The sequence below is a fragment of the Prosopis cineraria genome, unplaced genomic scaffold (assembly GCF_029017545.1).
Source record: "Prosopis cineraria cultivar Desert tree isolate PC_DT_omini unplaced genomic scaffold, ASM2901754v1 PC3, whole genome shotgun sequence".
Classification (NCBI taxonomy): domain Eukaryota; kingdom Viridiplantae; phylum Streptophyta; class Magnoliopsida; order Fabales; family Fabaceae; genus Prosopis; species Prosopis cineraria.
Window position 1 is genome coordinate 44,792,961 of NW_026555334.1, and position 12,848 is coordinate 44,805,808.

The following is a 12,848-nucleotide window of genomic DNA, read 5'->3' on the forward strand; positions in this document are numbered from 1 at the left end:
ATGAGTCTCTTAACTTTATCTAACAGTTTAGGAATTTGCCTAGAATTTCCTCTTTTGTAAATGGGTCATCTTCATCCATAACCCAGTCAACATTTTTCATACCATTAAATCCTACCAACGAGTCTTTATTGGAAAAGACTTTCTTCTCGAGAAACTTGCCAACATTAGTATTTAGAGATGAGTTACATTCAGCCTTATTAGCAAGTGAAATGTTACCTTGATTCGTGTGTACAATATTGGTTGATGCGTCTACATTATTCTCAGCCATATGATCATCCATGATTGCTTCCTCTTCCACTATTGAAGTGTCTTTCATCATCTTCTTTTTTCAGTCATCAAGTTTCAGAAAGTCAGGTGGCCAATTTGATGGAGTTTTCTAGTAATGAGGATCCTCCATACAAATAAAATTTTTTGGCACGAAGATCAAGAAAGAGAAAACTAGAAACCTAAGAGCCTTAGTTTTGCATCCACAACTTTATTTCAATATTGCCCTTTCCAAAAGGTAAGGATACTGATTACTTAGTGCTCTTTTGAAAAAGCTTTTAGAATATTTTTGCCCCTTAAGGGACAACATCTTGGACTCTTAGGCTCCAATAATGTCCATCCTCTCTACCTTCAACCCATTCATGGATTTGACAAAAGTGGTAATTTTCTATTTAAAAAGTGAATGTAACAAAAAAAAATGATTTATGAATTGTCCCGTTATACACATTTAATGCTGCTAATTGATAAATTTAAGTAGGCTATTCTTTCAATATATTAGTGAAAATATTGCTTGAAAGAGATCATTTTGGTGAATTCCAGATGGAGCTCGGAATTAATGTTCCAGGACAAAGGCATAGAACCAACTCAATTAGCATCTCATTAACGAGCCGAATTAGCAGCAGATGCCTACTTATAATGCAAAATCCAAGCCTCCTTATTGCTTGTATGTATGATGTCCGCACATTGTATTCTTGTTATTATCGGCGGGCTCTTTAGTCAGGTTCGTTATCATTTTCTTTTTCGTCATTGTCTAACTAATTCCTCTCACCATTTTTGTTTGTGGACGCTAGAAGTTCACTTCATGTATTTAAACCCGACATGAGATTTACGGTGTTTATCAGTTTAAGGTCTCATTCAGTTAGCTACTTGTCTTGTTTCTCTTCGCGTGACCATCTCCTTTTCATTGACACTTTTTACGTAAATGGTGATTATATTACACGTTAAGGACAGCAATTGGCCACGCGATCTGGCATCTTCCTCTTGTTGAGTCGACGTTATACATGTGAATGATCTTTCCGCATAATTACTTGGGATCTAGTCGAAAAAAATAAAAGACATAAAGAACTTCTGCCATTGCTTACAAAAGAAAATGTAGTTCTGCAAGCAATTAATTTAGGGCTAATGATGGCTTCTAATATATGAGGGTTTCTGTCGGCTGTTCAATGAAATGCATATAAAGCTGTGAATGCCAATTATATTTGAGTTTCATTGCCTGAAACGTCAAGTCTGTAAATGAACATCGCAGGCATTAATGAGACACCCACCGTTCATTCACGTTACTAATTTAGACTTTCACCACCTATCTCATGTCCACCATCGATCCGTAATCCTTTTCTTAAATGCATTCACTACTCTCTTCCCTATTATATTCAACTAACTCCCCCCCCCCCCCGCCCCCTCTTCTATTGACAAGCTTTAATTCACTATAACGAGTTTGAGATCTGATCATGCATTTAAAGAGCCTGCCTTTCGAGCTGATTTCACACTGAAATCTCTTTTTCTGCTATGAACTACATGGCCATTCCTGCCTCCTCCACTCTGTTCCTGTACTCTTACTTGAGTACCAAACTAGCAGCATAACAGACACCTCATGTTTCATGTTTCATCATCCTTCAACTTCTCTCGTTATAAAATGATCAGAATATCGTGTCTCGTGTTTCTTCTGCTCGTGTTCTTGTGTCCTTCGTTCCTGACAAATACAGGCCATCTGGTGGCTGCAAAAGGGAACGACTATGTCAGAGACGCGTGCTCGGTGACTAGGTACCCAGACTTGTGTATCCACTCGCTCGCATCATTTTCCAGCACGGCCAGAAGGAGCCCGAGCAGGTGGGCCCGAGCAGGAGTGTCGGTGACCATAAGTGAGGTTAAGAATGTTCAGTCTCGTCTCGCCAAGTTGAAGAGATACCGTCGTCTGAGAGGAAGAAACAGAGATGCTCTTTTAGATTGCATCGAGTCTTTCGCAGATGCGCTTGATGAGCTTCACAGATCCCTTGGCGTGCTCAGGAGGCTGAGCAGGAGCACCTTTGGTAACCAGATGGATGATCTCAATACATGGATAAGTGCAGCTCTCACTGATGAAGATACTTGTCTTGATGGGTTTGAAGGCCAAAAGGAGAGGCAAATTAAATTGCTGCAGGATCAGGTTCTGAACGTCTCTTACATAACCAGTAACGCTCTTGCTCTTGTCAACAAGCTCGCCACTACAGGTCTGGACAGCATCAATGATCCATACAAGTTCTGAGAGGGAAGACGTAGATGTATAATATTAGCTGGTGTAGTGAACTATTAATTTCATTTCTTCGTACTCGTTGCTTTTAGGACGCTGTCCCTGTGAAGAAATAACGATAGCTGAGTCCTATATCCTATGTCTCTGCATAGTCTGTTTAGTGCTGCACTATAGCTGTGGACTCCTCTTCCTTTCTGGTGTGATCATGTAATTCTAAGAACCTGTCTTCCAATTTTCTCTCACTTGGTTTTGACTTCTGGGTGTGGACTCCATTGCTAACGCAATTTCGTGCAAATATATGAAATGATGCCAGGGAGATTTGGAGCGATTGGTTTATTAACTTGATTTAATAGCACAAGAGACGTCAATTTCAATACGCAAGAGTTTGCTACACACCTGAGTCAGCCAACAACACTCCTAACCGTTCGATCACTCAGCCCAATGTTTCCCTCAGTAACACCATTTTGTTTTTAACTAATAGTACATATTTTGTAAAACTAGCGAACTGTTAATTATTATTAAGAAAACAAAATATGGAATTGGGGTCTCAATGCAGAGTGGCGAGGCATAAGTGCACGACTAATGTTGTGTGGTTCTGCGGGTGGGCCTTTATAAAGAGATTTGGGGCTTGATCAATTAGCCCAATGTTGGGGGAACCCAGTACCGCCCTAAGGTGCAACATCCCTATGCATGCAGCGCAGTGCTCGCTCTGTAATGAGCCCTGACAATGCCAAATTATTTAATTAGAATATTAAGTGGTGCTTTTTTAGTAACGCGCGCGCGCATCGAGTGAGGGTTTAAAATATGAACTTTCATCTTAACAGCTCCTGGTTAAGTGACGTGGAATGGGAGGAGGGAAAGGGAAAGAGAAAGAAAGCAGAAGAGGGAGAAAAAGAGATGGAGGAGCCTGAAAAACATGAATTCTTCGTTCAATGCTCATAATCAACCCTAACTCTATTTAAACAGCTTTAAAAGTAATAAAATAATAAAAAATTAAATTCTAAAAGATAATAAAGATAATATAAATTATCTAGATATATTATTTTATTGAAAATAAATGAAACATAAAATAATCCTTCAAAAGATATTGATAAGAAAATCTAATTAAATTCTAAAAAAATTCTAATGGATACTCTGAATATCTCTATTTAAATGATCTTAATATAATAATTTTAAATATCTAAAAAAGAACTAGTTACATCCCATTAATAAGGTAGCGTAATACAAAAAAAATTATTTACTAGCAACTATTTAGTTTTTTTATATAAAAGTGAACCTGATTACACAATTGAAAACATATTGTGGTAGGTGCACTGAAAATGAAAGCGAACGTTGATTCTACTCTCTATGTAAGGGTTTCTAACTTTTGTGCAACCATTGAAGGATGGAATTTCAATCTTTTAAGCCATTGCCTCCATTTTAATATGACCAAATATATTGCTCTAGTTCAACCTCCTGATCCTTAAAGTGGTACTGATATTATTTATTGGAGACCTTCCTTTAATAGTAACTTCTCCATTAAATTTGCCAACAATGATATGGGAAACAAGGATTATAATCATTTTAAAATTTGAAAGTGACCTACTTATAAAAAAATTAAATACTTCATTTAAAAAGTTGCATGGAATTGGTTACAAACCAACCACGTGTATAATAACAAAAACTCTCCCTAGCAACATACTTGTTTTTTTGATTGCAACTCCCCTAATACTTCTATACATATCTTACAGGACTATAATGAAGCATGCAAAGTTTGGAAAAAAAATTAATCAATCCTATCAAGCTCAATACTTTCTTCTCTTTCAATGTGGAATGGATAACTTTGAATGCAAAAAATGAAATTGGCGGCCTAAACATAAGAAGAACGTCTTGGCAAAAACTTTCTACTCTTGCATGTTGGAATATATGGATGAAAAGATGTAAGAAAATTTGCTCAAAAGATGACATATAGGAAAATAACATTGCCTTCTCCTGCAATCAACATATAATCAATGATCTAAAGATTTAGTCTAAAATCAACTACATCAACCAAGGAGATGCCAGATATGAAGCTAAATGGAGCCTTTCAACATTAGGGTGAGTTAGGTCCAAATCAAGAGTTTTGCCAACGTTAATGGTATTGTCATTTGTAGAGGTATTATCAATGATAAAAAGAATAATTGGATTAAAGAATTCTTCAAATACCTAAGTTATTATCCTAACATGACAACTGAGTTCATAGAAATTCTTGAAGATCTCAATATTTGTTGAAATGCTAAATGTCATAAAGGCAATGTCCATTCTTTTTCAATAGAAGCCTTATCACTTATCAAGCACAACTTATTTGAAAGACACCCATTTTTTGATATCATTTTTTAATAAATATTAGAGATTTCATCATAGAGGAGTAGGTGATCACTTTCAATTATGTTTATAAAAAAGCTAACAAATGTGCCGATCTGTTTGTCTGATAATCATCTTGGGACAACTTAAATATTAAGATTCTTGATAATCCTTCACTTAAATGTAGAAACATTATAATTTTCGATATACCTTGATTTTTTATCACTTTTGTGCGGTGCCGTGGCTTTGTATTTAAAAAAATTAAAATGGAAGCCAATGTGCATGGAGGAAAGGAATCGTGGGGAATAATTGAACCCTCCATGTTGCTTCACACTCAAGATACTCCCCTCTGTATTTGTCGTTTAACTTCGTTGCAGGGAGAGGGTCCGGTACGCCTTATGAAGGAGAGCACCGGGGACCTTTCAATCTTGGAAATCCCGGTGAATTCACCATGCTTGAACTTGCCAAGGTAAAAATGCTTGTTCCCCACTTTTCCTTGTGCGTTTTTTTTTTTCTTTTGGGTGCACCCGCGATGATTCCAGCTTCTTCTCTTTAAATTTATCTTACGGCATTCAACCAGTCAAGAAACGAAAGAAAAAGTAAGCTTGTAGCTGAGACAAACTGGCCAAGCAGAAAGATTATGCATCGAATGGAAAATGACTCAGGATGAAGCACATCGTAAAATTTAGCGACCGTCTGTCAGTAACAAGATAAATAATTGGTAACGCTAAGGGCATTGTTGACCATAAAATAATCAAGTGTTTGGGCGATGCGCGTGTAGGTGGTCCAAGAAACAATCAACCCAGATGTTAAAAGAGAGTGAAGGCCCAACATAGAGGATGGCCCTCACAAGAGGAAACCTGATATTTGTAGGGCCCAGGAGCTACTAGGATGGGAACCCGAGGTTGACCTGCGCAAGGCCCTCCCTTTCATGGATGGTGCAACCACTCCGCTTGAATCTTGGTTTCATAATGATTACATTGCGTACCTTTTCAGTTTGACAGTTGAGATATATATATATATATATATTAAATCAGTGAGGCCCAAGTCCCAAAGTTTTAAGGAAATTAAATTACAGGGTCTCACAATGATTCTACATTGATGAGTGATACAGCAAACGTCGTGCTTTCAACCCGCAAAAATAGCATGGACGCGCTCGTGTTTTCCGTAAACGCTGTGCTTCAACGCTTGGCAATGGTGAAGCAGCTGTGGTGACCTTCCCGACGCCATAGTCAGCGGTCTGACTCTGACCAATTGATTGAAGTGTGCTACGGTTTTGAGCGGTATCACAGGCGCGCTTGTCGAGCCAATCTATGATGTCCGAGAATACAGTGTCGATGTTTTCGTCGGGCTCCCCTGACGTCAGGCCGTGCCACATCTCTGGGTACAATTTGATGGTCTTGTCTTTACTGCTGGCTTGCTCGTACAATGCCCTGCTCACCTCCGGATCAGTCACCGTGTCCGCCTCTCCATGCAACACAAAGAAGGGCAGAGTCACCTCGCGCAACCTCTCTTCCAGATTCATGCTGGTTCGCAGCATTTCTAACGCTGTTTTCAGCCTCGGCCTGTCCTGATATATCAATTCGTTTCTCCTTATCTGTAACCATACACTTCCTCGGCTCAATCATTGTTCAAGTTTTGAAATTTTTGAATATTTCGTTTGTTGCTGCCACTAGAAAAACAGAGGTGGGAGGATTCAAACTTTAATCCTCACCGTTTCTCGTTTCATAGGGTCTTTAAAGGCTGAATTGATGACATCTTTGGTGGGGACAATCTTCCATGCTGGTATAACATCTTCCACTCTGGTCAAGATGTTTATAACCACGGGGTGTGGCTTCACCTTCTCTGATATCTGCCATATAGTGAACATTCCATCACTATCTATGAGATTCGAATCTCCGAGAGAAATATCAAAACGTACCTTACACATGGGGGCAACGAGAACGGCACCGTCCCAGAAGTGGGGGTCCTTTTTGTGCAAGAGTAAGGCCACGGCCCCTCCCATTGATTCTCCATACAAGAACCTGCACTTTCCTTTATAATCGTCCTCGAGTTCTGAAATACCAAACTGAATTTATTTGAAGCAGGGGAGGAACTGTTGAACACTGATGATGAGTCTGAGTAAGGAAGAAATGGAATGCCTACCGGTGACAGACTTGAAAAAGTCATAGCAATCGTTAACGATGTTGTCAAACCTTCTGATGTAACAACGGGAACCTTCCGAACGTCCGTGTCCTTCGTAATCGATTCCGAACACGGCGTACCCAGCGCGCCCTAGCCTGACTCCACATTCTAAAAGTGCAAACGGGAAAAACAATGGCAAAGCGTTTCATCAGTTCTTTTGACTTGAACTCGATCAACAATACATGTATCTGCTGTGCACACTGCACAGTACAGACAGATTCGGTGTGAGGATGTACAGGAATAATTTACACAAGACACGACAGCAAATATGAAATAAATAATATATGAAACAAAAAAAGGGATGTAGGTAGACAGGAAGAAGGTAAGAGAAAATGACGTGGAGGGCTCCCAATGCCCATATCTACTCGCAGGTCTTCCGTATTGAGGAGGGGTTGGGGTGAGGTCACATCGGTGTGGAAGATCGGGGCAATGCCTAATCTTTATCTTCTCCCACACGCATCGGTATCAAACGACGTAGACGCCCCACAACATGCGTCTATATTTCATGGAGAATGACTTTCGATTTCTCATGCATGTTTTACCCCCCTGGGGTAAATAATATTGATTTCCTAGATACAGTCTGAATCTTATGTTCATCTAGGGAGTCCTCAATCTTGGGACCTAAAAATTCGTTGGACCAGTCCTAGCACTTTTTGTTGCACTAGTTAAATGCAAATTTATTGACAATGCAGTATTGCCCTATAATATAACCTACATCTTTAAATTGATCAGTGGATAGATATGACTATTTAAATATAATCATTTCCATTGACTTTTTCATTAAATTATATTATATGTATGATTCTTTAAACTACACATGATATTTAAAATGTAAAACAGTACATTCATTGTTTAGGGGTTATAATTTTTTAATAACAATATATAAACAATTGTGCTGAATCGATCTTGAATAATACATGGGAAGATGTAGTTAGCCCTGTCATTTACAGCGAACCCAGAAACAATAAATGTTGGGGTGGGGGATTAGGGCACTAAAAGTAGGGGATGGTACGTGCCATCAATATCAAATTTGGTACACTCTTGCTGCCGGAAAAAAGGTAGTCCCTACTTTTTGTAGCTGAGATTCAGCCTGACCAAATCCGGGAGAATTTTTTATAGAGTTTACTAGTTTTGAGAAAAAAGTGAGGGAGAAACACGCAAATTAAAAAGGAACGAGAACCGGTAAACAATTCTAGCAAAGCCATGATGGGATCATGTAAATGTAGGTGAACTAATATTTGTGCGGAAATCTAATTACAGGTCTAAGAGGGTTAGGTGCAACTTTGTCATTTTCCATTCCAATCTTCTTTCATGCCACTATCTTCTAGAGTGCCAGTCGTGCTTATGTCCTATTCTCCAGGGTCACTGAATTCACACGCTAAAGTCCATTCATGCAGAACTAATCGAGGGATTGCATGATCCTCAATAAAACCGATATTGGGAATTTTGTTCGAGGCAGAATTATAATAAATCTGCTTTGGGGTTTCTAGTCGATAGAATAGTAAAAAAGTCGCTTAAATAAGAATAAGAAATGGAAGAAGAGGGAAGAACATTTATTACCTCGCATGGAGCGACTGCATTCCATACCATACCCTGCAATGATGGAGCAGTGAAAATGAAGTTAAATATTTATATACTGGCAACCACTTGAGGGAGTGGGGAGGGAGAGATTATACCATGACAGAGGAAAACAAGAGCCCTGGGAGACGAAAGCGGCAACCATTTGCAGGTGAAGAAACGGACTCCCCTTGAGTTCCTTCGGTATCCCTAACACATAACGTGTATGTCAGCATCATAATCACTCTGCTGGTTCAAGAGAGGGAAGACACGAAGAAGAAGATTAATGAGCGAGAGCGAGAGAAAGGAATTTACTTCTTGGTATTGAAACTCTAAATCCATCAAACAATGGGACGGGATGGCGGGACAAAATACAAAGTGCTCTGCGTCGCAAGGAAGGAAGAGGAAAACAGGGAGATTTATATCGCCCAGAAACTATGAAGAGAGAGCAGATGCAAAGCAAAATGGAGAAAGCGAAGACGACAGGATGTTTATATAAATAAATAAATAAATAAAGCGGTGGGTGTGAAAGCAGCCCATTCCGTGTCCTCGGGCTCGTGGGGCCTCCACCTTGTATGTGTCTATGGGTCACGCAACATGGAATTTCAGACAACGCCCTCTCTCTCTCTCTCTCATACTCCCTATCATTTTTATGGGACAGTTTGAGAAATTTTTTTATCCTATTTATAAATTATATTATTAAATTTTTATTATTAAATTCCTCTTTTAATTTTTATTAAATATTAAAGATAAAAATATATATATTTAATAGAAATAAAATTAAAAACTTATTAAATTTTAAGATAAATTTAATAAGTTTTAAAGTTTTTTTTAATATTGATAAAACATGTTGAAAGTGACCTAGATAAATTTAATAAATTTTAAAGTTTTCTTTAATATTAATAAAACATGTTGAAAGTGACCTATAAATAAAATTAGAAGAGTAACAAACAAAATTCTCTTATCAATCTTACTCCTTCTGTCATTATATATAAGAAATTTTTTAAAAATTATTTTCATTCTTCAATATAAGATGTTTCTGATATATTTTTTAATAAATTAACTATTATATCCTTATTAAATTAAAAAGAAAAAATATAAGTATTGTTATTAATTTTTTTAAAAAAATTTATTTTTTTATTTATAATTATTAAGGATAAAATTAAAATGTTGTTGTATTTTTAATTAGATGATTAATTTTTATTAATTTTGTGTGATTTAAATAAAAATATATATAAAACGCAGGAAATAAATACTGGACGGTTGGTAAAAAAAAGCTTAAATACTGGATAGTCCTCTCGTCAACAAAAAAATGGATAGCCCTACTCCTGTCACTCTGATCTCCCTCCCCCCCTTTTTTTCCTTATAAGCTAGATTTTAACGGAACAGCCTTCTTTTGGCCAAAAAGGATCTTATATTTAAATGATAATCTTTTCATTTAACTTGGCTGTTGATGAACTAAATAATCATAGGATTTTTTTTTTTTACTCTTCCGTCAAAAAAGCAACTTTCATGACATTTTAAAATTGAAATTCAAAAAATTCTAAAATAAATTGGGTACTGTATATCATTTGTAGTCTAATTAATTAAAATGTCCCAAGCCATCCAAATAACAGCTTATATAATATTATTTTAATTAATTTTATACTTATAACAAAATGTATTTTTAATTTATCACCTCTTTTGACTTTATTATCATTAATGTCAGAATTAATTTATATTTAATATTATTTAAATATCATGTATTTATTGAATAGATTATAAATAACATAGTCGTTTTACTTAAGAATTTCTCTTGAAATTCAAACTAATACCGAATTAAAATAATAGTTTTAGCTTTCTTTGGAGGATTTACTATTTTGTTTTCAACCTGTAGTGGATTTGCTATTTAGGTCAGCTACCGCAAGAGTTTGAGCGGCCGGCCTAGTTTTATACCCATTTAGGCTGGCGAAGGTTTCTGATTTATTTGCCCCAAACAATCGGATTTGGATAATCTTAGATGAGTAAAGCCCGAAGAATCTTAAGGCCCAAAAAGAAGCCCATCGGATCTGTCTTGTGCCAACATGTCTGAACACGGGAATCCAAGACCTGCAACAATGGGTGTCATATAGAAGACGGAAACGGGAAGCCCTAGATAAGAGAAACCCTATCGATTATCGAATCATTTGGAGTCTTTACTGGCGGGTGACTCTGCCGATCACAAAATGAGTCGAGCGGCAGCAACTGGAGCCAAGGGCAAGAAGAAGTCGATCAGCTTCGTGATCGACTGCTCGAAGCCTGTCGAAGATAAGATTATGGACGTCGCCTCGCTCGAGAAGTTTCTTCAGGAGAGGATAAAAGTAGGTGGCAAGGCTGGTGCCCTCGGCGATTCTGTCACCGTCACTCGTGACAAGAGCAAGATCACCGTTACTTCCGACAGCAGTTTCTCTAAACGGTACCCTTATTTTGTCTCTTCTCGTTTCTCCTGCTGCTTTGACGTTGCGACTATTGTTAATGGTGGTTTTTTCATTTGTTTTGGATTTTTACTACCCTTTATTATTCGTTATTCGATCTAGTTTTCCTCACAAAAGTGGTCATCTATTTATACTTAATCTCATCGTTGTCTTGGCTAAGATGCTAAGACTGACTAGATGCTGCACCATTTTGACGAAATTTTGAGCCTTTAGTTGACAACGTGATGGGATTCAAATCTAATTTTGTTTTTGCGGAAATTATCTGAACGTACCAATGCATTTTTCGGTGCAATTGTTTAGGACGATCGAGTGGTAATGAAGCAATGACAACGGAGTATTTCTAATCTAATGCACTGCCTTCTTTATTATTGAAGGCTGACACTTCGATGTGATTGTCTTGACATTTTCAGATTGTTGACCATGTCTGCTTTAAACTTAATCCTAATGAAGTATATCTGGTTACTGGTTTGTCGTGTCCTCAAACGTGAGGACTTCTTTTTGCTTTTATGGGTTCCCTTTGTGCTGCTGTAAATATTTGTTTTGAAGTTTGTGCCCCACTAAATCTGAATTAGAACAAGCTGGAAAGAGCTTGTCTCGCGGATAAATACAATGTCAATAGTGCAATTTTTTCGTATCTGGCTCTTATGGTATATATGTACGATGTGCCTCTTGAAAGTTTTTTATAGTGACTTTGTGATAGTTGAGACACAGAACATGATTTATAAGGTGTATTTTGAGTCACGACGTCATAATTTTCTTCATTCTAGGTTTTCATCTTGTTACTGAGAGTCCATAATTTGCCTCTGTTTCACCAAAGTAACGTGAATCAGGAGCATTTACAGGATTGGAATCGGGCTTCCTGCTTATTCTGGCAGACTCTTTATTGTGATTCTTTTTGAACCTTCTTCATATGTTTCCTTTTCCCCTTGTATTCCTATGTTTTCCACAAGCATTAGATGTGTTCCTTTATGCTAATGCGTGAAACCAAAAATGTGCTGCCTTACTCTGCCATTTATAGATCTTCACTGATGAATGATGATGCTTAATTAATATGTATCGCCTTGCTCAGGTATTTGAAATATTTGACAAAGAAGTACCTGAAGAAGAATAATGTGAGGGATTGGCTTCGCGTGATTGCCTCCAACAAGGACCGGAATGTCTATGAGTTAAGATACTTCAACATCGCCGAGAACGAGGGAGAGGAGGAAGACTAGAAGTCTTACTGTGTCACAAGGCATTAAGGCACTGTCAAAGTAGTCTCAATTATTGTGGAGTTTTCTTGGTCTTTGTTTATTATATTAGCTTTTACTCGTTGATTAATATTCTTGTGTTTCTTTTTAGTTAAACATTTTCTGTGCGCGTAAAGTTTTATATCGTAGTGATCATTGATCGTGGAGCCTATATCTTGGCGATTAAAAAAAAAAAAACAATTCTATTAGTGCGTGTTTGTTTCGATTGGATGTGCGTGTAAGGATGCATTTTGCTTATATTTAGTTGGTTGGACGTAGTAACATTTTGCTTTTTTGGGGGTTAGCTGCAGGTATTTTTTTCATTGGAAACAATTTTGTTTGAGGTAATATTGAGCGCTAAATGTGGGTTCCTAAAGATTCAAATTTTGGTTCACTGTTGTAGGGGATTAGAATCTCCATTCATAACATTTTGTGCTCTTGGATTCCTTTAAAGTCAGCACCATGATTGCGTAGTTGGATCTCATGTGGGGATGGGATCTTTCTCAAGCCTTAAAGTCCTTGCATTCCACTTATTGGATCTCATGCCAAGCTCAATCTATTTGTTAGTGAAAATGCATTTGTTCCTTGCATCCCACCAGTAGCCACTCATGC

The 12,848-nt window shown here is 37.5% G+C and overlaps 3 protein-coding genes across 3 annotated transcripts; 2 read left to right on the forward strand and 1 right to left on the reverse strand.

Moving 5' to 3' along the window:
* Window positions 1-1,659: 1,659 nt before the first annotated feature.
* Window positions 1,660-2,733, forward strand: LOC129305911 (pectinesterase inhibitor 6-like). Its single transcript, XM_054946115.1, has one exon. It carries the CDS (start codon window positions 1,856-1,858, stop codon window positions 2,504-2,506), a length of 651 nt encoding a protein of 216 aa, XP_054802090.1. The 5' UTR covers window positions 1,660-1,855; the 3' UTR covers window positions 2,507-2,733.
* Window positions 2,734-5,477: 2,744 nt separating this feature from the next.
* Window positions 5,478-9,006, reverse strand: LOC129305909 (caffeoylshikimate esterase-like). The gene is made up of 7 exons (XM_054946113.1): window positions 8,870-9,006; window positions 8,674-8,764; window positions 8,558-8,590; window positions 6,959-7,105; window positions 6,735-6,868; window positions 6,528-6,665; window positions 5,478-6,410 (listed from the first exon to the last, which is right to left on the reverse strand). Exons 1-7 carry the CDS (start codon window positions 8,894-8,896, stop codon window positions 5,907-5,909), a joined length of 1,074 nt encoding a protein of 357 aa, XP_054802088.1. The 5' UTR covers window positions 8,897-9,006; the 3' UTR covers window positions 5,478-5,906.
* A 1,658-nt stretch (window positions 9,007-10,664) lies between these two features.
* On the forward strand, window positions 10,665-12,518 carry LOC129305914 (60S ribosomal protein L22-2-like). The gene is made up of 2 exons (XM_054946120.1): window positions 10,665-10,988; window positions 12,077-12,518. Exons 1-2 carry the CDS (start codon window positions 10,759-10,761, stop codon window positions 12,219-12,221), a joined length of 375 nt encoding a protein of 124 aa, XP_054802095.1. The 5' UTR covers window positions 10,665-10,758; the 3' UTR covers window positions 12,222-12,518.
* The last annotated feature ends 330 nt before the right edge of the window (window positions 12,519-12,848 follow it).